This window comes from Haliotis rufescens, unplaced genomic scaffold (assembly GCF_023055435.1).
Source record: "Haliotis rufescens isolate VD_foot unplaced genomic scaffold, xgHalRufe1.0.p SCAF_16, whole genome shotgun sequence".
In the NCBI taxonomy this organism is placed as follows: domain Eukaryota; kingdom Metazoa; phylum Mollusca; class Gastropoda; order Lepetellida; family Haliotidae; genus Haliotis; species Haliotis rufescens.
Genome location: NW_025963846.1, coordinates 17,415,548 through 17,443,195, shown reverse-complemented (window position 1 = coordinate 17,443,195; position 27,648 = coordinate 17,415,548). Strand labels below are relative to the sequence as shown.

The 27,648-nt window shown below is 41.1% G+C and overlaps 1 protein-coding gene across 7 annotated transcripts in view; it reads right to left on the bottom strand.

Moving 5' to 3' along the window:
- Positions 1–27,648, bottom strand: part of LOC124121243 (tyrosine-protein phosphatase non-receptor type 12-like) — an 83,689-nt gene that overhangs the window by 18,655 nt on the left and 37,386 nt on the right. For 3 of the 7 annotated variants that reach the window (XR_007221596.1, XM_048396930.1, XM_048396933.1), the window contains exons 11-13: positions 24,748–24,778; positions 10,075–10,713; positions 5,349–5,465 (exon numbers count right to left, since the gene is read on the bottom strand). Coding sequence is in view for 6 of the 7 variants with exons in the window: in XM_048396930.1 (XP_048252887.1) it covers positions 5,349–5,465; positions 10,075–10,713; positions 24,748–24,778 (787 nt within the window). In the remaining variant the exon portion in view is untranslated. Of the gene's footprint in view, positions 1–5,348; positions 5,466–10,074; positions 10,714–24,747; positions 24,779–27,147; positions 27,170–27,648 lie in introns of all 7 variants that reach the window. The other 4 variants (XM_048396932.1, XM_048396934.1, XM_048396931.1 and 1 more) reach the window with 3 other exon arrangements.

Genomic DNA, 27,648 nt, shown 5'->3' with positions numbered 1-27,648 from the left:
TTGTATATTTTTATTTTGATGGACACAACTAACTTAACTGGTTAGCAAACTTTGTCAATATCAAAATAAAAGTGTGACCTTACAACAGTCATTGTGGGCTGAGATTGTTTGTTGTTTAAAAATACCACTGCACTCAGCAATATTCCAGCTACATGACAGCAACCAGCAACAAGCAATGGCTTCGCACATCATGCAATTTGCTCACGTGAGTCACTGTCTTCATGAGCTGATGAACGTCAACAAATACAACTTCAATCCTAAATTGGGCTGCCATGACACACAATCCACCCCAGCTGATCATCTGGTCCATTAAGAAGCCTCTCATGGCTAACACAGGCTGCTAGGGACCAATTCTAACCTGGAATCCCTACAGGGTTCCTGGGCTATAACATAGTGGCCAGAACATTCTTATAACAGTCTCTATTGTTGGGATGGGACGGTTATCTCGGGTACTTGGGTCAAGTGGGTCCTGAGTACGACCCGGGTACCCACAGGACCACCCGGACCCGTGGTTGGTCACATGAAATATTGTTTAATTACAAAAACAATAAACATCATTCATGTTTGCATTTCTTTCTGACTGTGCGCACATTTCATATCTTTGAGTTAAGATAAAGCTTCAATCAACTTCAGTCTGTGGTATACATGTGTCTACATCTACAGTGGGTACCCGGTAGAGTTTGGTAATAGGGAGTCGAGTAGCCAGGTCGTAAATTTGGACTCGTCCACTATGTGGTCACTGAACAAACCCTCTTGCTGGTTCATTATCATTTGCAACAGGTAGTCATCATAAATTTAGAATGTATTCCAAGATTTCAAGGAAAACAATAGGTTCATGGATTGACGAACAATGTGTCACAAAAAATAAAAATAAATTCAAATTTAAGGCACAGTGCAGATTAAGTGAAGAATCTTTTACATCAGTATTCTGAGTCCTGCCAGACTGACCAATCAGTTCAATGTTATGCCACAAGAAATTTCAGTTTCAGTTTATCTCCGTATATATATTTTAACCTTCTCAAATTAAATCACTTTAGAGAAATCTGTAAACCTATAACTAAAATACAAGTGACAGTACAACCAAACTGCAAGACTGGTACAGTGTTCCCTCTCTATTGCACACTTCAATACAGTGTTAACTTGGTTATAGCGTGCTATAACCATAGCAACATATGTACTAGTTGTGAATTACTACAGCAACGATTGCCCAGTCTCGAATTTTACCATAGCAACAATGGTCTGGTTGTGAATTACCTTAACAATGATAGCCCAGTCATGAACTACCATAACAACGATGACCCAGTCATGAATTACCATAGCAACAATGATCCAGTCATGAATTACCATAGCAACGATGACCCAGTCACGAATTACAAAAGCAACAATAATAGTAATTACTTATCATAGCAACGATGACCCAGTCTAGAATTACCATAGCAACGATGACCAAGTTATGGATTGCCATAGCAAGGATGATACAGTCACGAATTACCAAAGCAACGATAATAGTAATTACTTATCATAGCAACGATGACCCAGTCAAGAATTACCATGGCAACGATGACCAAGTCATGGATTGCCATAGCAACGATGACCCAGTCAAGAAAAACCATAGCAACAATGACCAAGTCATGGATTGCCATAGCAACGATGACCCAGTCAAGAATAACCATAGCAACAATGACCAAGTCATGGATTGCCATAGCAACAATGACCCAGTCAAGAATTACCATAGCAACGATTACCAAGTCATGGATTGCCATAGCAAGGATGACCAAGTCACGGATTGCCATAGCAACGATGACCAAGTCATGAATTACCATAGCAACGATGAGCAAGTCATGGATTGCCATAGCAAGGATGGCCCAGTCATGAATTACATGTACCATAATGCTCTGGCTACTCAATTGCTAAATTGCTGCTGAAACTTGGCTTCGAGTTGAGCCTCAATTGTTCCCATCAACTACCTCAACCGTCACCCTTGCTTTGGCATATGTGAACTCAAACACTTCCAGGTTTCAGTTCCAACAAAAATAATTAACTGACAGGAACAAGCACCAGAAAAACAAACTGTTGCAAGGGTTGATTTGAGGTTAATGTTCTTACCAAGAGTAAAAAGAAATACAAATAAAAAGACTCTTTAAATACAACATCAAACCTAACCCGCTCTGTCCCCACCCCACCTGCTCCATCCCCACCCGACCTGCTTCATCCCCACCCCACCTGCTCCATCCCCACCCCACCTGCTTCATCCCCACCCCACCTGCTCCATCCCCACCCCACCTGCTTCATCCCCACCCCTCCTGCTCCATCCCCACCCCACCTGCTCCATCCCCACCCCACCTGCTTCATCCCAACCTGCTTCATCCCCACCCTACCTGCTCCATCCCCACCCCACCTGCTCCATCCCCACCCCACCTACTTCATCCCCACCCCACCTGCTTCATCCCAACCTGCTTCATCCCCACCCCACCTGCTCCATCCCCAACCGACCTGCTCCATCCCCACCCCACCTGCTCCATCCCCACCCCACCTGCTCCATCCCCACCCCACCTACTTCATCCCCACCCCACCTGCTTCATCCCAACCTGCTTCATCCCCACCCCACCTGCTCCATCCCCAACCGACCTGCTCCATCCCCACCCCACCTGCTTCATCCCCACCCCACCTCCTCCATCCCCAACCGACCTGCTCCATCCCCAACCGACCTGCTTCATCCCAACCCCACCTGCTTCATTCCCACCCCACCTCCTCCATCTCCACCCCACCTGCATCATCCTCACCCCACCTGCTCCATACCCACCCTACCTCCTCCATCCCCACCCCTCCTGCTTCATCCCCACCCCACCTGCTTCATCCCCACCCCACCTCCTCCATCCCCACCCCACCTGCTTCATCCCCACCCCACCTGCTCCATCCCCACCCCAACTGTTCCATCCCCACCCCATCTGCTCCATCCCCAGCCCATCTGCTCCATCCCCACCCAACCTGCTCCATCCCCACCCTACCTCCTCCATCCCCACCCCACCTGCTTCATCCCCACCCCACCTCCTCCATCTCCACCCCACCTGCATCATCCTCACCCCACCTGCTCCATACCCACCCTACCTCCTCCATCCCCATCCCTCCTGCTTCATCCCCACCCCACCTGCTTCATCCCCACCCCACCTCCTCCATCCCCACCCCACCTGCTTCATCCCCACCCCACCTGCTCCATCCCCACCCCAACTGTTCCATCCCCACCCCATCTGCTCCATCCCCAGCCCATCTGCTCCATCCCCACCCAACCTGCTCCATCCCCACCCTACCTCCTCCATCCCCACCCCACCTGCTTCATCCCCACCCCACCTGCTTCATCCCCATCCCACCTGCTCCATCCCCACCCTACCTTCTCCATCCCAAGCACAACTGCTTCATCCCCACCCCACCTGCTTCATCCCCACCCCACCTGCTTCATCCCACCCCACCTCCTCCATCCCCACCCCACCTGCTTCATCCACATCCCATCTGCTTCATCCCCACCCCACCTCCTCCATCTCCACCCAACCTGCTTCATCTCCACCCCTCCTGCTCCATCCCCACCCCACCTGCTTCATCCCACCCCACCTCCTCCATCCCCACCCTACCTGCTTCATTTCCACCCAAACCTGCTCGATCCCCACCCCACCTGCTCCATCCCCACCCCATCTGCTCCATCCCCACCCCACCTGCTCCATCCCCACCCCATCTGCTCCATCCCCACCCCACCTGCTTCATCCCCACCCCATCTGCGCCATCCCCATCCCATCTCCTCCATCCCCAGCCCATCTGCTTCATCCCCAGCCCACCTGCTCCATCCCCACCCCACCTCCTCCATCCCCAGCCCATCTGCTTCATCCCTTCCCCATCTGCTTCATCCCCACCCCACCTCCTCCATCCCCACCCCTCCTGCTTCATCCCCAGCCCATCTGCTTCATCCCACCCCACCTCCTTCATCCCCACCCCTCCTGCTTCATCCCCACCCCACCTGCTTCATCCCCATCCCTCCTGCTTCATCCCCACCCCACCTCCTCCATCCCCATCCCACCTCCTCCATCCCCAGCCCATCTGCTTCATCCCCACCCCATCTGCTTCATCCCCACCCCACCTCCTCTATCCCCACCCCTCCTGCTTCATCCCCACCCCACCTGCTTCATCCCCACCCTTCCTGCTTCATCCCCACCCCACCTGCTCCATCCCCACCCTTCCTGCTTCATCCCCACCCCTCCTGCTTCATCCCCACCCCACCTGCTCCATCCCCACCCCACCTGCTTCATCCCCACCCTACCTGCTCCATCCCCACCCCACCTGCTCCATCCCCACCCCACCTGCTTCATCCCCACCCCTCCTGCTTCATCCCCACCCCACCTGCTTCATCCCCACCCCACCTGCTCCATCCCCACCCTACCTGCTCCATCCCCACCCTACCTGCTCCATCCCCACGCCACCTGCTCCATCCCCACCCCACCTGCTTCATCCCCACCCCTCCTGCTTCATCCCCACCCCACCTGCTTCATCCCCACCCCTCCTGCTTCATCCCCACCCCTCCTGCTTCATCCCCACCCCTCCTGCTTCATCCCCACCCCACCTCCTCCATCCCCACCCCACCTCCTCCATCCCCAGCCCATCTGCTTCATCCCCACCCCATCTGCTTCATCCCCACCCCACCTCCTCCATCCCCACCCCTCCTGCTTCATCCCCACTCCACCTGCTTCATCCCCACCCCTCCTGCTTCATCCCCACCCCTCCTGCTTCATCCCCACCCCACCTCCTCCATCCCCAGCCCATCTGCTTCATCCCCACTCCATCTGCTTCATCCCCACCCCATCTGCTTCATCCCCACCCCTCCTGCTTCATCCCCACCCCACCTCCTCCATCCCCAGCCCATCTGCTTCATCCCCACTCCATCTGCTTCATCCCCACCCCATCTGCTTCATCCCCACCCCACCTGCTTCATCCCCACCCCACCTCCTCCATCCCCAGCCCATCTGCTTCATCCCCACCCCACCTGCTCCATCCCCACCCCATCTGCTTCATCCCCACCCCACCTGCTCCATCCCCACCCCATGAAAAGGGCACCAATGTTGACGGAGATGGATAATGTATGGTCCATCTTGAAAGAAATATCTACAATACAATAATACATGTCCAAAGTTCATACCTTCTCAGAACAATGCATGCCATCATTTGTAATTCATTCAAATATGTTTTTAAGTTGAAGTATTCAATAGTTACAACAAGCACCAACCGAAGTATGAAAATATATCTAAATTCATCCAAACCAACATGCAAAAGTTAAAACAGCAGCATCGTTATGCAGCAGACTTTACCTTGCGTAATTAACGGGGGAAAGTTCTCGTATGCATCCTTGTGGCTTCCTGGCACGGGAAAGTTTTCATAATTCTGGACGGGTTCAGCTTTATGCATCGCTTTCTTCACAGCGCCTCCTTGTGGGAAACTAATTATTTAAACGCTTGTGCAAAGGGAGGCACGCGGGGTAGACAGCACAATTTTATAAGCCTTCAGCGCCCAAGTATGACGTGTAGATGTTATGACATGAGGAACTCTCTTATTGTGAATGACAGCCTCCCTTACTTACTGATGCTGAGATCACATGTTCTCATTACTTGAAATAGATATCACTGTACAAAGCGGACGATCATACAAGTGCAACAGTCACATAATTTATCATTGATTAAGTATTTGTAAGAACAATGAAAAAGGAAAGCTTGTAATAAAGAATTTAAATTATTATTAAAATTTGTTATTTTAGATATAATATCTGATATTTGTTACATATTTTTCAAGTGACAAAAGCCAAACGTGGGACATATACAGGATTTATAACATGCATCAAGCAGGTCCTCCCTGGTCATAACACGGGGCGGGTCATGCACAACCTCGTCTCACAAGCACAACATGGGGGTGGGATTGCATGCATGCATACTGGGAAATGACTGAATCAAAGTCATTGACATACTCTACACAGATATCACACTTGCTAGTATCTCCTGAAAACACCTAGAACATCTAACACTCCCCTCTTTACATACAACTTGTGATGACGGAGATATCCCTTACTTATCACTGACCAGATTAAACATTGGATTCTTTGTTTGTTTGTTTGTTTGTTTGTTAACGCCGCACTCAGCAGTATTCCAGCTACATGACAGCGGACTGCAAATAATCAAGTCTTGACCAGACAATCCAGTGATTGACACCATGAGCATCGATCTAGGCATTTGGGATACGATGACATGCATCAACCAAGTCAGCGAGTCTGACCACCCAATCCTGTTAGCCACCTTTTTCTGCTTGGTTGCTGACCCGGATCTTCACAGATTTAAATGTGTATGTACGTGATTATGTACAGTTTGCTTCAAAGTGCATGTACATGTCAAAGAAGTACTATATATGCATACATTAAGACAGATACTAACTGCATTTTTATCTAAAATGGACTGAATTATCAAAAACATGCCTGGATGTTATCAGAAATCTGGGGGGCCACTGTGATAGCAGACCCCATTTCCCTAACAAGGGGCTGAAATCTATTCTAGTGTTATGTGATGTCATTGGAGTGATATTTCTTGTTTGTGACATCATCCTATGTTATGTTCTATGACGTTGCTATTTGTAAATCAATGACCTCCATTTTGAGGTTTTTGATACAGCCACTGAACTTTTGCTGTTGTTTGTTGTTTTGTTCATTTTGGGATAAGCTTCAAATTCTATTCATTTTACCTATAATAATCCTAGCATTATTTTTCAGGGCATTATCATTTGCAGAAGTCCTTGGTCTTTTCAACTCCTGTTGTTCGTCAGGAAGTTAATGGCAGACCCCAGGCTTCTGCAAACGATAATGCCCTAAAAATAATGTTTCCTTTGATGTATCCACGTATGTATGTGTAAAACACCTCTAGAATCATATCTACGTTTAGTATTTATCACCCTGGTTGTTATATGGGTAACGCTATTTTTCAGGGCATTATCATTTGCAGAAGCCCTGAGGTCTTCCATTAACTGCCCGGTGAAGGAGGGCAGTTGAAAAGACCAAGGGCTTCTGCAAATGATAATGCCCTGAAAAATAGAGTTACTGTTATTATTGCTAAAATGGATAGAGTTTATTATCAAATAAACATCAATTTCGGTTTTGAAACATTTACTGACCCACTTTTACAAATATGGAAACATCATAGAACAACGGGCGTGATATGAAGACATTATCAAGTGGCCCGCTCATTTCTGATAACATGTGACAAGTTTAATGATAATTCTTTCCATTTTAGCTACAATATTGGCTAATGTTGTTCAGTTGGCATGACTTGCTACAATCATTAGCCAAGATTACATATCTATGCAACATTGAAAACTCCCAACCATCATTTAAAGACAAAATCAGCCAACAGCCAAATTTCATGAAAACATGAAATCATCCATAGATTAAAAGTTATTCAACTAGAAAAATATGAAAACAAACGTAAGTCCAATATTCTCACTTTCACCTTGACTCAAAATCACCAATTTATTGGCTAAAAATACAACCAAAACACCCCAGATCAGAGAAAGTAGTTCATGTTATTAGAAAAAGTAGGTTGTGGTGACCTATTTTCCAAATAAAGACTCAACTGATACCAATGTTTTAAGTTGGATAATTCCATGATCTGAGCACAAGACAGTGTACAAGACATCTATCAATGCATCTGTGCAGCCATCAACTGTACTGTAGTGTATGACTTGATTGAAAGATGATAGGTCACAGTGACCCAATTTTCATCATCAGATCTCCTAAATGTGAAAGGAAAATTTGGTGTTAAGAGAGGTGTTGAATGCCCCAAACAATATAGACCTTCCTTACCAGGTGCTAAATCAAAGAGTACTTGCTGAGTTAATTAAATTAATGCTCATTAGGCTGACATAAAAGAAAAGTCAGTAAATACGTAATATATCAACCAAAGTCCCACAAATACATGTAGTAGCAGGTGTTTATACTTCGGTGTAGGAGTGATTCTTGACATTCTGGTTGGATAAAAGCATGTGCACTGTCTATATATATTGTATTATTTCAAAGCATGCAGTTGACAACAGAAGCAAACCAGGACACTGGGATACACCCTCATGGACCTGAACTTGCATCATAATCATCATGATAATTAAACTCATACATCAATAATTGAAACATTGGCACAACCAAATTATCATTTGAAAATAAATAAATTTGATATGTGACATAATTTCCTTTCATCAGGTTCATCTTACAAAATATTCACTGATAAAGTTACTTGGCTTAAAAGTTTAATCTGACTTCTTGTAGTTTTTTCTTATCATAATAGATACATGAAGTTAGAATTGGGTATTGGGTATTAGGTTTCAGGTATCGGGTATTGGGTATCGGGTATCGGGTATCTGGAAGTACATGGCAGGTTTGTGGTAATAAACATTCTCATGCAAACAGGTTATACATCTCCATGGCAACCAAATGATATCCCTTATCCACTTATCTCAGTCTAACATCCGTCTTCGTTTGATATCCCACTGGGATCCCACCTAGCAAATACCTTATCCCATTGGGATGAAGTAATTCCAGTGAGATTTGGACTACCCACCCTTATCGCATATATAGGATCCCTTGGGATACCAGTCGAATTTCACACGGGATACACTAGTACTACAGTTCTGGCTTCATAGGAGCATTGAGTGAGTTTTTCACACGTTTCACACCCATATGAACACTATTCCTGTTAAATCACGGCATGTCAGGTGTATGTTGGGGGAAAGCCCTAAGTGAGGCAAAAGTCTCAGACTTTTACCACTAAGGTGAAACCCAAAAGGAGCATGGCTATAGTGCTGATAAACCTAAAACAACCTCGGGGCGAACAAGATTGGACCAATAAAGTTTCTGGCGTGCCCAAGGGACACAACTCTGCACAGAAAACTGCTGCACCTTGGGCGTCTGGCCCCGTGTGCCCCTGCTTCAAAGTAGGACAAGGACAACAGTCACGTCAGACCATCACTAACACACTGATGCTGAACACGTCATCATTCAACCTGTCTTTTTTCATAGCATACAGGAATAATTTTAAACCATGCAGCTACAAAGTTAAACTTTATGTAAGTATTCACAAAAATTGGAAAAAAACAACAAAAAACATTGTTGCCAAAGAGATGTGACTCTAAGATGTACACTGGATCATGTCGCCAAAGAGTTCTGGATCAAAGACGGACTTTGGATTCAACTGTTTTTGAGATTTGGATCAAAGATGGACATTGCATACTTGGCTATTGTGTCACTGAACACTGAATAAGATTATTGCACTGTCAAAGAGAAAGAGATTGAATTTAGATTATCATGTCGCCAAATATATCTGATTAGAAGACAGACAACAGATTTGGTTATGCGTGACTAAAGAGTTATGACTCAAGAATGTATATTGGATTGTGTTTCCAAAGAGATCCGGATTGTAGATAGACATTGGATAAGGAGATTGTTTTTCAGAAGCTTGAATTTCTGATAAAAAGTGTACAATAGAATCAATGATTGTGTACTGGATATATCTTGTGTATGTGTCAGTTACAAAGTTTTGAAATACTTTCTGTGCAAGTTGTGAAAATTCACAATGAAATGTCAGCTTCAACAAACAAGGTTTAATAATCTGCCTTCACCCCTATCAGGGCCGGTGGGGTAACCTAGTAGTTTAAGCATTAACTCATGCCGAACCTTGGTTTGATTCCCAACATTGGTGAAACGTGTGAAGCCCATTTCTGGTGTTCTCCGCCGTGACATTAATGGAATATTGCTATAAGAAGCATGAAACCTCACTCATTCTCTCAACCCGTCATGCCAATTAGACAATTTCAACAAGGAGATGCCTGGTATAAGTGGATCTGAAATCTTCAGTTTAATTGACCATGAAAATGTATAACTTAAAGAGAATCTGACATGGGCTCACTACTTTACCTGCTCCTCTCCACATGATACAACAGACACAACACACGTCAGTGTTGGTCTTCTTACATTGTTCCTCAAGACAATCAAAGATGGCTGAAGCCGCTTACCTCTCTTCTTCTTTCCTTGTTCCAGACCCGTGCGAGATACATCCGGGTAGCTCCCAAGTTTACCAGTAGTTGGATTCTTTAGAACCTCACCATACATATCAGACTGCCCATTTGTAACCTCACCAGGCTTCTTGGTTGAGGTGACCGGAACTGGTGTCTGACCACCAACTTGGCCAAAGTTCAGGACACCTGCCTTGTGAGCATTTACTTGGTTTTTAGGTGGTGGTGGTGCAAATGTTTTTTTAGTTGCGATTTTAGTGCCAGTGTCAATTATAGTACTATGTCCTGCTCTTGGTAGGGTGGTGTTACCAGAACTGCTGGGTCCTGCTGTGGGTGCAACCGGAGCCTGTGATCTTGGCTGTTTATTCAGGGTCATTGGGGAAGTCTGCTTCAAGGGTAGTGGCGCTGATGTCGTTTTGGACACACCAGATGGTTTTTGGTTCTCATATGCCTGGCCGGAGTCCGAAACAGCCCGCAATGGCTTTTTGGGGCCCTTGACTGAAGGGGCGCGAATAACAACATTTTCATATTTGTCTCCGCCATCTCTTGCTTCCAGTGTTGGTCGAGGCAAAGGGTGAGGTCTTCGTGGCCCTTCTGTGTGAGTTGGTGTGGAAGGTGTGGAAGGTGGGGAAGGTGTGCCTAAATAAATTGATTAAAGGTCTTAAAATATCCAAATACCTAAGCAAATAGGTATTCATTTGCTTTCGTATTCACATTATTATTCCATTATATCTGCATCATATTTTTCTTAGATGATGCCCTAAATATATACAAAGAAAAGCATTTGAATATATATCCATCATCAAATACAGATACATCTATCAGCATGAAAAGGTCAAAATGTATCAAGTTACAAAAATTGATGTTAATTTTTCCTTATTGAGACTTGGTCATATGGATAAGAATCAAATCAAATGCTGTGATTTTTGAGTAGAAAAGAAAGAGCTCAATTCAAAATGGCAAAGAAACACCTTCAAACTATATCTACAATAAAAAGTGGTCATTGACATTTACTACATACTATACTGAGTAAGAAAGAAAAAGCTCAATTCAAAATGGCAAAGAAACAGCCTTCAAACTATATATCTACAATAAAAAGTGGTCATTGACATTGACTACATTCTATACTGCTCACTAGAAGTTAAGGATCACATATCATTGCCATGTTTTATGGCTTTCAGTAAATGTTACTGTGGAAAGAAATTAGTCACAGTCATCCGTCAGTCTTAAGTGAGACATCTGCAATGAATGGTTTCAGTTCAGTAAGTCACAAATAGACTGCATCACAAAATGAAGCTGTTCCATGTTTGATCCACGTAATTCGAACAGAGGTATACATTCTCCTTTGACTGATCTCCAGTTCTAACTCTGAAAAGTTCTTGAATACCCTTTAAATATTTGTTCCATAATAGTTTACTTGTGCATGAAATATCAACTCATATTGTGAATCGTAGGTCCTGGTGTCCTTCCTGTGACCTTGACCTTGCAAACCAAACAATGGCAGCCATCATCTCAATCTAATGTTCAAGTTCCAACTTCTTCTTTCAAGTCTTTATGATGTATATATTAGATATTGGCAGAAGCTGACAGCATCAGTGAGTTGTGCTCATTCATAGTTTTGTATCCAAATGCGTTCCAGTGTCTTCCATTGATGTTGATGTACTTGACTTTCGATTGGGTTTTAGTAGCAAGCCCTAATATTCCCATGATATTAACTTGTGCAAGTCAATCAAGAGATATAAGATGGGCCATGGACCTTTATACCCTCAACATTATCTTGTCTTGTCAAAAAAAATGGGTTGGGTCTGGTGTCATACCCATAATTTTGACTTAAATGAAGCAGAGCTATTAGACAACGGACTGGATTTAGGATAGACATTTAGTGAGTGAGTTGGGTTTAACGCCGCTTTAACATTATTCCAGTTATATCACGGCGTGTCAGCTTAATGTGGGAGGAAAGCCCGAAGTGATGCAGGTCTCAGACGTTTACCACTTCGGTGAAACCCACGAGCGTGGGTATGGTGCTGACAAGCCTAGAAACATAATAGGGGCGAACCGGGATTCGAAGCCACAATCATAGGTTTCTTGTGTGCCCAAGGGACGCAACTCTGCAAAGCAAATCGCGGCGCCCTAGACAACTGGGCCACCCGTGCCCCCGGATACACATTTGACAAAGCATATCTTTGGCCATGGATACTAAGTCTGAATAAAAGTCATAAAGAGGTGTTGGTGTTGAAAACAACATTCTTCAGATTAAAGTAAAAGCAAAATGCTATCTGTGACAGAAACAGTTCTTATGGTCAAGAGCTACATGGAATAGTCCAAACTGTAACAATGCCCTAATATTTGGAATATTGCGACTGCATCATGTCAAAACAAAATAAAATCCTGTCAAATTCATCATTCTTGGTACTCGCCAACATCACCTGAAGTTTCTACATTTGTTGAAGTCGCCAGGACTCATATTCAGCCTCAACATCATGTACAAAATCTAGGAGTGGTGTTCGAGAACCTGACTACCCAAACTACATCAAGAGCCTACTGTCAACATACAAGCTAAGCCGCACTCTAATGTTCAGCTGATCAGATGAGTTTTAAGGTTCCAGAGGCCAGAACAAAACCAAGAGATAGATCCTTCGCTGTTGCAGCCCCAACCCTTTTGAACTCTCTTCCTCTCCCCATAAAATCGGCTGCGACAATTCACTTCTGTTAAAGACTCATTTGTTTCAAGAAGCCTATGTGCCTAAGAGACCAAACCTCTTTTACTCCCCTTGGAACTGAAGTACTTGACTAGTCAATTATCTGTTCTGCCCATCTTCAAATAGCTTCAGTTACTAAAGTTTTGTTGTTATAATTAAAGTTTTCTTCTTTTCTCTGATATAGCAGGGCCAGTTGAAAATCAAAATGGGCAAGAACAATTTCTAAGTTTACTTGCCTGGCCAAGAAGGAAATTTTGGTATTTGAACAGCTCTGGTCCTATAACAGCTTTAAAACAAATAATGGCAGTGAATATGTTCAAACATTGTCTTTGTACATGGTTCTACTTTACTTGTATATACTTCAAGCATTGAGCATGAGCAGCACAGCTTATAACTTTGTAATGTCAACATGAAGTGGGCACCCTTATAGAGCATATACTAGCCTTGCAAGGTTTTATTCTACACCACGCTTCACTATTTTTATGGCACACCGCTGATTGTGATGCAAAGATATGATGTCACAGTTAAATATAGAAAAGCTCCACATTTCAAGCTCTCTTCTGTCCATAAAGCTTGCAACACACTCCTAATCAACTTCTATCAAGCTTTCTGCCCCAAATGTATTGCCATATTACTTCAAAATGCCTACAGCAAGAATAATTGTACATATCATTTCAAAATGCCTACCACAAAAAGAATTGTACATATCACTTCAAAATGCCTTTAGCAAGAAGAATTGTACATATTATTTCAAAATGCCCATCGCAAGAAGAATTGTACATATCACCTCAAAATGCCCATCGCAAGAAGAATTGTACATATCATTTCAAAATGCCCATCGCAAGAAGAATTGTACATATCACCTCAAAATGCCTTAAAATGCTTAAAATAGAACAGTAATATTGAGAGCACATTATACAGACATCATTGCATGGAACATCAGAGCAAAGTTTCAAAGAAGGTTACAGCTCAAGTGTGCTAAAAATGGCTAACTTTCTCTATATATCGTAATGCATGGTTCGAGGGAACATCATGCTGGTGCACTCTAAAATATCAGCAAGAACAGAAATATTGCCACAGATATCTCGCTGGCCATTATGTTGATAGATGACGTTTTGGAACCTGTGGAACAATATGACTTGTAACCTCTTTTAACCTCCTCTAATAACTTTTGTTGTGTTTGTTGTTTAACACAGCACTCAGCAATATTCAACAGACAAACCAGTGATTGACATCATGAGCAATGATCCATGTCGTTGGGGTACAATGACATGCCATCAATCAAGTCACTGAGTCTGACCACCTGATCCAACAAGCTTCCTTTTGCAAGTGTGGGTTAAAGGGAACCTTTTATAGCATGGGGTGAGTGAATATGATTTTATGCCGCTTTTAACAATATTCCTGCAATATCACGGTTGGGGACACCAGAAATGGACTTCACACATTGTACCCATGTCGGGAATCAAACCCGGGTCGTCGGCGTGACGAGCAAACACTTTAACCACTAGGCTACCCGACCGCCCCCATATTATAGCATGGAATCCCATAGGGGTACCAAAAGCAGTTCATCACACTTTAGCAATGTAGTTACAACTAAACTACAGGGCTTTCAGGAGTGTGTTGGGCTTAACACTGCTTCCAACACTTTCAGGAGTGTGTTGGGCTTAACACTGCTTCCAACACTTTCAGGAGTGTGTTGGGCTTAACACTGCTTCCAACACTTTCAGGAGTGTGTTGGGCTTAACACTGCTTCCAACACTTTCCAGTTATCTCAAGGTATGGCAGCTTTATGAGGAAGGTTGATTTGGGTTTGTTGTTGACGCCACACTCAGCAATATTCCAGCTATATGACGGTGGTCTGTAAATAATCGAGTCAGACAATCCAGTGATTAATATCATGAGCATTGATCCATGCAATTTGGATCGATGACATGCATCAACCAAGTCAGCGAGCCTGACCACCCAATCCCGTTAGATGCCTTTTACAACCATAGTCGCCTTTTAAGGGTTGCATGGGTTGCTGAAGACCTATTCTACCCCAGATCTTCTGTGTCTGTCATTTAGTGAAACTAAAAGGACACAGATATGCTGCTGATAAACAATAACCATAACAAGAATGAATCTAGGGTTTAAACCCATGATCACCAGATCCTGGCAGCAATGGGATACAACTCAGCACCAAGGACTGCAACTCCTGCATTGCCACATTCTATCCAATTATTCAAGATCACCAGATCCTGGCAGCAATGGGATACAACTCAGCACCAAGGACTGCAACTCCTGCATTGCCACATGCTATCCCATTATTCAAGATCAACAGATCCTGGCAGCAATGGGATACAACTCAGCACCAAGGACTGCAACTCCTGCATTGCCACATGCTGTCCCATTATTCAAGATCAACAGATCCTGACAGCAAAGGGACACAACTCCGCACAAGGGACTGCAGCACCTGCACTGCCACTTGTTACCCAATAACTTATGATGACCAGATCCTGGCAGCAAAGGGATACAACTCTGCACATCAAGTTGCTGCACCCTAGAGCTTTAGGCCGTCTGTTCCCTACACTTCCCCAGACTGCAGCGTCACCGTCCCTAGTGACTCTTATAACAGCTCTACTGTGATTTATCAAGCAATTTGCATTCAGCAGGATCTCCCCAATACAGCAGTGTTTAATAGAGACTACAGCTAGGACCTATATTTCTACAGTTTCATACAGAGTCGATAGTTGTGAGAAATATTTTATGTCCAGATTATAGCTGTGGCCTGTGTTTCATACAGAGATTATAGCTGTGACCTGTGTTTCTACAGAGACTATAGCTGCAACCAATATTTTATGTACAGATTATAGCTGTGACCTGTGTTTCATACTGAGAATATAGCTGTGACCTGTGTTTCATACAGAGATTATAGCTCTGACCTGTGTTTCTACAGGGATTATAGCTGTGACCTGTGTTTCTACAGAGACTATAGCTGCAACCAATATTTTATGTACAGATTATAGCTGTGACCTGTGTTTCATACTGAGAATATAGCTGTGACCTGTGTTTCATACAGAGATTATAGCTCTGACCTGTGTTTCTACAGAGATTATAGCTGTGACCTGTGTTTCTACAGAGACTATAGCTGCAACCAATATTTTATGTACAGATTATAGCTGTGACCTGTGTATCTACAGAGATTATAGCTGCAACCAATATTTTATGTACAGATTATAGCTGTGGCATGTGTTTCATACAGAGATTATAGCTGCAACCAATATTTTATGTACAGATTATAGCTGTGACCTGTGTATCTACAGAGACTATAGCTGCAACCAATATTTTATGTACAGATTATAGCTGTGACCTGTGTATCTACAGAGACTATAGCTGCAACCAATATTTTATGTACAGATTATAGCTGTGGCATGTGTTTCATACAGAGATTATAGCTGTGACCAATGTTTCATTTGTTGCTGTGCTAGTTGTGACCTGCTCAAAAACAGAATATATCTGTGATGTTTCATATACGCACTACAGCCGTGACACATGTTTCATAATAGACTGATAGCAGTGACCAGTTTCACATAAACACTATAGCTGTGACCTATGTTTCACGTACACACAATGTACAGTTGTGACCTGTTTCATATACACACTACAGCTGTGACCTGTTTCATATACACACTACAGCTGTGACCTGTTTCATATGTACACTACAGCTGTGACCTGTTTCATATGTACACTACAGCTGTGACCTGTTTCATATACACACTACAGCTGTGACCTGTTTCATATGTACACTACAGCTGTGACCTGTTTCATATACACACTACAGCTGTGACCTGTTTCATATATACACTACAGCTGTGACCTATGCTTCATATAGACAATATCAATGGCCTGTTTCATATATACACTACAGCTGTGACCTATGTTTCATATACACACTACAGCTGTGACCTGTTTCATATGTACACTACAGCTGTGACCTGTTTCATATATACACTACAGCTGTGACCTATGATTCATATAGACAATATCAATGGGATGTTTCATATATACACTACAGCTGTGACCTATGTTTCATATATATACACCACAGCTGTGACCTGTTTCATATGCACACTACAGCTGTGACCTATGCTTCATATAGACTATATCAATGGCCTGTTTCATATGCACACTACAGCTGTGACCTATGTTTCATATATACACTACAGCCGTAACCTATGCTTAGTATAGACTATTTCAATGGCCTGTTTCATGTATACACTAATACTATGACCTATGTTTCACATACACACTACATCTGTGACCTATGCTTCATACAGACTATATCAATGGCCTGTTTCATATGCACACTAAATCTGTGACCTATGCTTCATATACACTATATCAATGGCCTGTTTTATATGCAGACTACAGCAGTGACCTGTTTCACATACACACTACAGCCGTGACTTAAGCTTCATATAGACTCTAGCCATGACCTGAATATATCTGAATATGGCCTGTAAGGATCCCTAAAATATAAGTGGCATTAGGCCCTAAACATGTCCAGGTCAACATTCATTCTTGTAGTGAAGATTTCCTTGGCTTCACATCGGTCTTCCCATCATGTACAGATAATGGCTGTTCCACTGATTGTCAAATGATGCATGTCCCACAATTATGTTGACATCCAGTCTTATCCACTGATTGTCAGATGATGCATGTCCCATAATTATGTTGACATCATGGCTGTGCCACTGATTGTCAGATGATGCATGTCCCACAATTATGTTGACATCATGGCTGTTCCACTGATTGTCAGATGATGCATGTCCCATAATTATGTTGACATCATGGCTGTGCCACTGATTGTCAAATGATGCATGTCCCACAATTATGTTGACATCATGGCTGTTCCACTAATTGTCAGATGATGCATGTCCCATAATTATGTTGACATCATGGCTGTTCCACTGACTGTCAGATGATGCATGTCCCATAATTATGTTGACATCATGGCTGTTCCACTAATTGTCAGATGATACATGTCCCATAATTATGTTGACATCATGGCTGTTCCACTGATTGTCAGATGATGCATGTCCCATAATTATGTTGACATCATGGCTGTTCCACAAATTGTCAGATGATACATGTCCCACAAATATGTTGACATCATGGCTGTTCCACTAATTGTCAGATGATGCATGTCCCATAATTATGTTGACATCATGGCTGTTCCACTGATTGTCAGATGATGCATGTCCCATAATTATGTTGACATCATGGCTGTTCCACTGATTGTCAGATGATGCATGTCCCATAATTATGTTGACATCATGGCTGTGCCACTGATTGTCAAATGATGCATGTCCCACAATTATGTTGACATCATGGCTGTTCCACTAATTGTCAGATGATGCATGTCCCATAATTATGTTGACATCATGGCTGTTCCACTGACTGTCAGATGATGCATGTCCCATAATTATGTTGACATCATGGCTGTTCCACTAATTGTCAGATGATACATGTCCCATAATTATGTTGACATCATGGCTGTTCCACTGATTGTCAGATGATGCATGTCCCACAATTATGTTGACATCATGGCTGTTCCACTGATTGTCAGATGATGCATGTCCCATAATTATGTTGACATCATGGCTGTGCCACTGATTGTCAAATGATGCATGTCCCACAATTATGTTGACATCATGGCTGTTCCACTAATTGTCAGATGATGCATGTCCCATAATTATGTTGACATCATGGCTGTTCCACTGACTGTCAGATGATGCATGTCCCATAATTATGTTGACATCATGGCTGTTCCACTAATTGTCAGATGATGCATGTCCCATAATTATGTTGACATCATGGCTGTTCCACTAATTGTCAAATGATGCATGTCCCATAATTATGTTGACATCATGGCTGTTCCACTAATTGTCAGATGATACATGTCCCATAATTATGTTGACATCATGGCTGTTCCACTGATTGTCAGATGATGCATGTCCCATAATTATGTTGACATCATGGCTGTTCCACAAATTGTCAGATGATACATGTCCCACAAATATGTTGACATCATGGCTGTTCCACTAATTGTCAGATGATGCATGTCCCATAATTATGTTGACATCATGGCTGTTCCACTGATTGTCAGATGATGCATGTCCCATAATTATGTTGACATCATGGCTGTTCCACTGATTGTCAGATGATGCATGTCCCATAATTATGTTGACATCATGGCTGTTCCACTGATTGTCAGATGATACATGTCCCATAATTATGTTGACATCATGGCTGTTCAACTGATTGTCAGATGATGCATGTCCCATAATTATGTTGACATCATGGCTGTTCCACTAATTGTCAGATGATACATGTCCCATAATTATGTTGACATCATGGCTGTTCCACTAATTGTCAGATGATACATGTCCCATAATTATGTTGACATCATGGCTGTGCCACTGATTGTCAGATGATGCATGTCCCATAATTATGTTGACATCATGGCTGGTCTGCTGATTGTCAGATGATGCATGTCCCATAATTATGTTGACATCATGGCTGGTCTGCTGATTGTCAGATGATGCATGTCCCACAATTATGTTGACATCATGGCTGTTCCACTGATTGTCAGATGATGCATGTCCCACAATTATGTTGACATCATGGCTGTTCCACTGATTGTCAGATGATGCATGTCCCATAATTATGTTGACATCATGGCTGTTCCACTGATTGTCAGATGATGCATGTCCCACAATTATGTTGACATCATGGCTGTTCCACTAATTGTCAGATGATGCATGTCCCATAATTATGTAGACATCATGGCTGTTCCACTAATTGTCAGATGATACATGTCCCACAATTATGTTGACATCATGGCTGTTCCACTGATTGTATGACGATATCTGTCCCACAATTATGTTGACATCATGGCTGTTCCACTGATTGTATGACGATATCTGTCCCACAATTATGTAGACATCATGGCTGTTCCACTGATTGTATGACGATATCTGTCCCACAATTATGTAGACATCATGGCTGTTCCACTAATTGTCAGATGATACATGTCCCACAATTATGTTGACATCATGGCTGTTCCACTGATTGTCAGATGATGCATGTCCCACAATTATGTTGACATCATGGCTGTTCCACTGATTGTCAAATGATGCATGTCCCATAATTATGTTGACATCATGGCTGTTCCACTGATTGTCAGATGATGCATGTCCCACAATTATGTTGACATCATGGCTGTTCCACTAATTGTCAGATGATACATGTCCCACAATTATGTTGACATCATGGCTGTTCCACTGATTGTATGACGATATCTGTCCCATAATTATGTTGACATCATGGCTGTTCCACAAATTGTCAGATGATGCATGTCCCACAATTATGTTGACATCATGGCTGTTCCACAAATTGTCAGATGATGCATGTCCCACAATTATGTTGACATCATGGCTGTTCCACTGATTGTCAAATGATGCATGTCCCATAATTATGTTGACATCATGGCTGTTCCACTGATTGTCAGATGATGCATGTCCCACAATTATGTTGACATCATAGCTGCTCTACTGATTGTATGATGATATCTGTCCCACAATTATGTTGACATCATAGCTGCTCTACTGATTGTATGACGATATCTGTCCCACAATTATGTAGACATCATGGCTGTTCCACTAATTGTCAGATGATACATGTCCCACAATTATGTTGACATCATGGCTGTTCCACTGATTGTCAGATGATGCATGTCCCACAATTATGTTGACATCATGGCTGTTCCACTGATTGTCAAATGATGCATGTCCCATAATTATGTTGACATCATGGCTGTTCCACTGATTGTCAGATGATGCATGTCCCACAATTATGTTGACATCATGGCTGTTCCACTGATTGTCAAATGATGCATGTCCCATAATTATGTTGACATCATGGCTGTGCCACTAATTGTCAGATGATGCATGTCCCATAATTATGTTGACATCATGGCTGTTCCACTGATTGTCAGATGATGCATGTCCCACAATTATGTTGACATCATGGCTGTTCCACTGATTGTCAGATGATGCATGTCCCACAATTATGTTGACATCATGGCTGTTCCACTGATTGTCAGATGATGCATGTCCCATAATTATGTTGACATCATGGCTGTTCCACTGATTGTCAGATGATGCATGTCCCACAATTATGTTGACATCATAGCTGCTCTACTGATTGTATGAGGATATCTGTCTCCCCATCACAAAGTTCAAAGCTGTGTGGCTCCAACTGTGATCTAATTTGAGTCCAAGTCCAGGTATTTAACACTGTCTGTCAACCTAGGTCTGTTGGTGTCAGTACACACCCGGTGGGGAGATAACCTACAGCAGTATTCTAGCATCTTTATCACTCATTGTCTATTTTTTATGTTTATCTTCTAACAGATACCACCATATCATACAAGTGAGTATCATGAAGTGCAATCAAACTTATGTGTTCCTTAATTAGTTTTGAGCAGTATATTACCCTACAGGAAAATCACCACTATTCCTTCTCCTCTAAAACTGTATTCTAACATATTATACTGAAAGGACTGTTAAGTGCCTGGACTTTCAACAAGAAGACTTACACAAGGATGCAAGCGCAAAGCTAAGCTTAAAGTGCAATGATATACCGGTATCTCGTGCAAGATCTACATATTGCTACCCAAGATATATCAAAGCAAGCTGTAGTTTTTGAGTTTGTATGTGTGTGCTTATGTTTCTTTATGAGTGTGTGTTTATGTGTTTGTATGTATGTTTTTCAGAGATGTATGTATGTATGTATGTGTGTGTGTGTGTGTATGTATGTATGTATGTATGTATGTATGTATGTATGTATGTATGTGTGTGTGTGTGCTGTATGCATGTTTGTATTGATGTGTTTGTTTTGTATGCATGAGTGTTTGTATGTGTTTATGTGTTTGTATGTGTGTGTTTTTATGTTTGTATGTGTGTTTATGTTTTGTAAGTGGTTGTGTTTTGTATGAATGTTCGTGTTTGTACATGTATGTTTTTATGCTTGTATGTGTGTTTAAGTGTTATATATGTGTGTTATGTGTTTGCATGTATATTTTTATGTGTGTTTATGTGTTTTGTATGTGTGTGTTTATGTGTTTGTATGTGTGTGTGTTTTCATGTATTTGCATGTGTTTGTATGTGTGTGTGTTAATGTGTTTGCATGTGTTTGTTTGTATGTGTGTGTTAATGTGTTTGTATGTGTTTGTTTGTATGTGTGTTAATGTGTTTGCATGTGTTTGTTTGTATGTGTGTTAATGTGTTTGCATGTGTTTGTTTGTATGTGTGTTAATGTGTTTGTTTGTATGTGTGTGTTAATGTGTTTTGTATGTGTGTGTGTTTATGTGTTTGTTTGTATGTGTGTGTTAATGTGTTTGTATGTGTTAATGTGTTTGTATGTGTTAATGTGTTTGTATGTGTTTGTTTGTATGTGTGTTAATGTGTTTGCATGTGTTTGTATGTGTGATTTAATGTGTTTGCATGTGTTAATGTGTTTGCATGTGGTTGTTTGTATGTGTGTGTTAATGTGTTTGTATATGTGTGTTAATGTGTTTGTATGTGTTAATGTGTTTGTATGTGTTAATGTGTTTGTATGTGTTAATGTGTTTGTTTGTATGTGTTAATGTGTTTGTATGTGTTAATGTGTTTGTATGTGTTTGTTTGTATGTGTGTTAATGTGTTTGCATGTGTTTGTTTGTATGTGTGTTAATGTGTTTTCATGTGTTAATGTGTTTGTATGTGTTAATGTGTTTGTATGTGTTTGTTTGTATGTGTGTGTTAATGTGTTTGCATGTGTTTGTTTGTATGTGTGATTTAATGTGTTTGCATGTGTTAATGTGTTTGCATGTGTTTGTTTGTATGTGTGTGTTAATGTGTTTGTATGTGTTAATGTGTTTGTATGTGTTAATGTGTTTGTATGTGTTAATGTGTTTGTTTGTATGTGAGTGTTAATGTGTTTGCATGTGTTTGTTTGTATGTGTGATTTAATGTGCTTGCATGTGTTAATGTGTTTGCATGTGTTTGTTTGTATGTGTGTGTGAATGTGTTTGCATGTGTTTGTGTATGTTAATGTGTTTGTATGTGTTTGTTTGTATGTGTGTTAATGTGTTTGCATGTGTTTGTTTGTATGTGTGTTAATGTGTTTGCATGTGTTTGTTTGTATGTGTGTTAATGTGTTTGCATGTGTTTGTTTGTATGTGTGTGTTAATGTGTTTTGTATGTGTGTGTGTTTATGTGTTTGTTTGTATGTGTGTGTTAATGTGTTTGTATGTGTTAATGTGTTTGTATGTGTTAATGTGTTTGTATGTGTTAATGTGTTTGTATGTGTTAATGTGTTTGCATGTGTTTGTTTGTATGTGTGATTTAATGTGTTTGCATGTGTTAATGTGTTTGCATGTGTTTGTTTGTATGTGTGTGTTAATGTGTTTGTATGTGTTAATGTGTTTGTATGTGTTAATGTGTTTGTATGTGTTAATGTGTTTGTTTGTATGTGAGTGTTAATGTGTTTGCATGTGTTTGTTTGTATGTGTGATTTAATGTGCTTGCATGTGTTAATGTGTTTGCATGTGTTTGTTTGTATGTGTGTGTTAATGTGTTTGCATGTGTTTGTGTATGTTAATGTGTTTGTATGTGTTTGTTTGTATGTGTGTTAATGTGTTTGCATGTGTTTGTTTGTATGTGTGTTAATGTGTTTGCATGTGTTTGTTTGTATGTGTGTTAATGTGTTTGCATGTGTTTGTTTGTATGTGTGTGTTAATGTGTTTTGTATGTGTGTGTGTTTATGTGTTTGTTTGTATGTGTGTGTTAATGTGTTTGTATGTGTTAATGTGTTTGTATGTGTTAATGTGTTTGTATGTGTTAATGTGTTTGTATGTGTTAATGTGTTTGTATGTGTTTGTTTGTATGTGTGTGTTAATGTGTTTGCATGTGTTTGTTTGTTTGTGTGATATAATGTGTTTGCATGTGTTAATGTGTTTGCATGTGTTTGTTTGTATGTGTGTGTTAATGTGTTTGTATATGTTAATGTGTTTGTATGTGTTAATGTGTTTGTATGTGTTAATGTGTTTGTATGTGTTAATGTGTTTGTTTGTATGTGTTAATGTGTTTGTATGTGTTAATGTGTTTGTATGTGTTTGTTTGTATGTGTGTGTTAATGTGTTTGCATGTGTTTGTTTGTATGTGTGTTAATGTGTTTGCATGTGTTAATGTGTTTGTATGTGTTAATGTGTTTGTATGTGTGTGTTAATGTGTTTGTATGTGTTTGTTTGTATGTGTGTGTTAATGTGTTTGCATGTGTTTGTTTGTATGTGTGATTTAATGTGTTTGCATGTGTTAATGTGTTTGCATGTGTTTGTTTGTATGTGTGTGTTAATGTGTTTGTATGTGTTAATGTGTTTGTATGTGTTAATGTGTTTGTTTGTATGTGTGTGTTAACGTGTTTGTATGTGTGTGTTAATGTGTTTGTATGTGTGTGTTAATGTGTTTGTATGTGTGTGTTAATGTGTTTGTTTGTATGTGTGTGTTAATGTGTTTGTATGTATGTGTTTGTATGTGTGTGTTAATGTGTTTGTTTGTATGTGTGTGTTAATGTGTTTGTATGTGTTTGTTTGTATGTGTGTGTTAATGTGTTTGTATGTGTGTGTTAATGTGTTTGTATGTGTGTGTTAATGTGTTTGTATGTGTGTGTTAATGTGTTTTGTATGTGTTTGTTTGTATGTGTGTGTTTATTTGTATGTGTGTGTTAATGTGTTTGCATGTGTTTGTGTATGTGTGTGTTAATGTGTTTGCATGTGTTTGTTTGTATGTGTGATTTAATGTGTTTGCATGTGTTAATGTGTTTGCATGTGTTTGTTTTGTATGTTTTGTAATGAGGGCAACCTTGTGAACAATATATGTGAAATACTTACTTGACAGCTGTCCGGGTGTGTTATAGTATATCTGATACAAAAATATAGTGGTTAGTGAGCATAATGAATCATTTAATAAACGTGTTACATGTATAAGTACCAATCTTTCTTCTTCAGACTTGAACATGTGCAAAGTGGTTTAAAGTCACACTCAACAATACTCCAGACATTTGACAGCAGCCAGCAAATAATCAGTTCTGGACAAGACTGTCGGGTGATTGATATTATGAACAATGATGCATGTTGTCCAGGTACGATGACACGCTGTCAACCTAGTCATCAAGTCTGACACCTCGATCCATGTAGTTTCCTCTTATGACCATGATAGGCTGCTGGGGACATTTTCTCACCCATAATACTGCAGACTTAACCAGAGATGCCAACCCTAATTGAAGAATTGGAGTCAGGAAAAAAAAGGAACGCCATGTGAAAAAGAGTAATGTTAACTTGGTGATATGGTTGTCATCTTTGAGAATCTCCTGGTTTTCATTAGACATAGACAAAGTGAAACGTGGGGTAAAAACTCTACACATTCATAAAATTCATCATGTGACAGTAACTTTTCCAGAAAAACAAGGTGTTTTTCTTTAGTTCCAAAGTAAAATCTGTGTACATGCAATCAGTTCCCTGTCTGCACACACAAAGATCGATTGATAAAATGACTTGGGTGAATTTTAACATAACAACCAATCAGAGACCTTGTATCACTGAGTCATGGATATTATGTCATTATGTGAATTGACAGCATGGCTCTCATTGGTCATCAATCTCGCTGTCGAATGCTTCATGTCACCGGTGAAATAACAAGTTGCTCTTTTGTTATATTAAACTCAATCATGAAACAATTACAAAAATCCTAATTTGGGGGAGGACAAGCTTAATTTCAGACTCAGAATCATAACTCTTATGCAAAAGCAGTAATGGTTGGCATCTCTGTTTCATGGGACGTGATATGAGGAAGAGAGGATGATAACCATGGTAACATCCAGGAATGATATTTGTTTCTTTGCCTCAATAGTACCACAGGACAGTTTTGTAAAAAATGTTTCAAAATGTCTGACAAGTCTTTGGATCTGATATAAACTATTAGGGCAAGTCAAGAGCTGTTATTAATGAGACAATAACTTAAACCTTCCACCTAACAATTGAACAAGTCTGAAGAAGAGAGAACAAACTGAGGTTGCATTTTAATGACTATAGCATGTGGGACAATATTTGAAACAGTTCTGAGGTATTTTCCACCTATAGTATTGAGGCATTTGGGGGAAGCGGGAGAATCAGGCTTTAGAATAGGAGACAGGGTAATGGGCCTAAAGAAAAGTACCGGTAAATGAATTTCAAATCTAGCAATTTGGTCAGTACCTGAGATTGCTGTGGGTTCAGATCAGTAATCCCTAAATGATTACCGTATTCGACGTACTCTCAAAATTAGAAATAGGAGGCTCTTACTAGAATATTATTTTGGTGAAAAAAAACATAGTTGAAAGATAAATTTCGTGGTTTATGCTGGCAGCCTGAAATGTTTATGTACGACAGATATATTTTTCCAGAATTTAATTGCCCATAATTAAGTGTGCACATAACACACGTGTGCATATTATACCGAATGAATACGTCTTGTGTACATTGATCAATCGGAAGGGGTGCTAATTGGGCTTGTTCACCTGCCAATATATCAGCAAATATCGCCTAGGGCTCTTATTGGAGCAGGGCGCTTATTACGTCGAATACGGTAAATCACCTTTCTAATGGGACCAGTGTGGGTCCCCAGCTCTGGTTCCTGACACTAGTATCAGGATCCCCACAAGGCTCAGTGTGTCAAGTGACATATCTGTACCTGTACTGTATCATAGAGTACAACTTGTGTTACAGGTGGGAAAAGCATCTCGCAGCTGAATACTCAGAACTTGTTCAAATGTATTATACACAAAACAGTAAAACGTATTACCAGCTACAAATGCATATATGAAGGCACATTGATTCATGACATACTTAAATAGTGTTAATTCTGACTACCAAGCATTTGTAGTGGTTCAAATCACACGGCCAGGTTGAACAATCCCGATTTTACTGCAGACACGTGGTGATGAGGACCCTAAGCTAATCCTCATCCCTGGAGAGGTACTGTTTGTGAAGCACTTCCTTGGTGTGCCAGGCTGTAGAGCGTTACACTGTTAAAAGCATTCACTAATACTCAACATACCAAACACTAGTGAGTGAGTGAGTGAGTGAGTGAGTGGGGTTTTGTGCTGCTATTAACAAACATGAAGCACAGCCAAAGGCACCAAGAAGGGTCTTGACAGTTTGTACCAATCTTGGAAGTCCTCAGAATGAACACTATTTAAGTAATACATTAAAAGCAGTCAGTGTATTCTAAAGTAGATCGTAAGTCCTGCATACTATGCTGCAGTTTTGATGTTTTCTGAAAAATGAAGATTATGAAAAATATCATTTTTAAATAACATATTCATTCTCACATCAAACAAGACGCATATAAGGAGTTACCTAGGTTCAACATATTTTAACCTGCTGTGAACAATATTTGCTTTATGTAGGATGAAAGCCTAACATATTTGCCTAATACACGTACCACTGGTGTAACCATGTACCCTGAGTGTGTTAACACACTAAAGATATTAATAAGGGTCAATCTTGAATTTGAACCACGGCCATCAGATCCTGGCATAAAAAAGGGAGAAAACTCTTCACTGCTAACTGTGGTTCCTTACACTGCTGGCTATAAGTGATGCATGTCTCAAATGTTTACCGCTTTTGTAGGTTTTGGTTTGGTTTGTTGTTTAATGCTACTCAGCAATATTCCAGCTATATGACGGCGGTCTGTAAATAATCAAGTCTGGACCAGACAATCCAGTGATTAATATCATGAGCATCGATCCATGC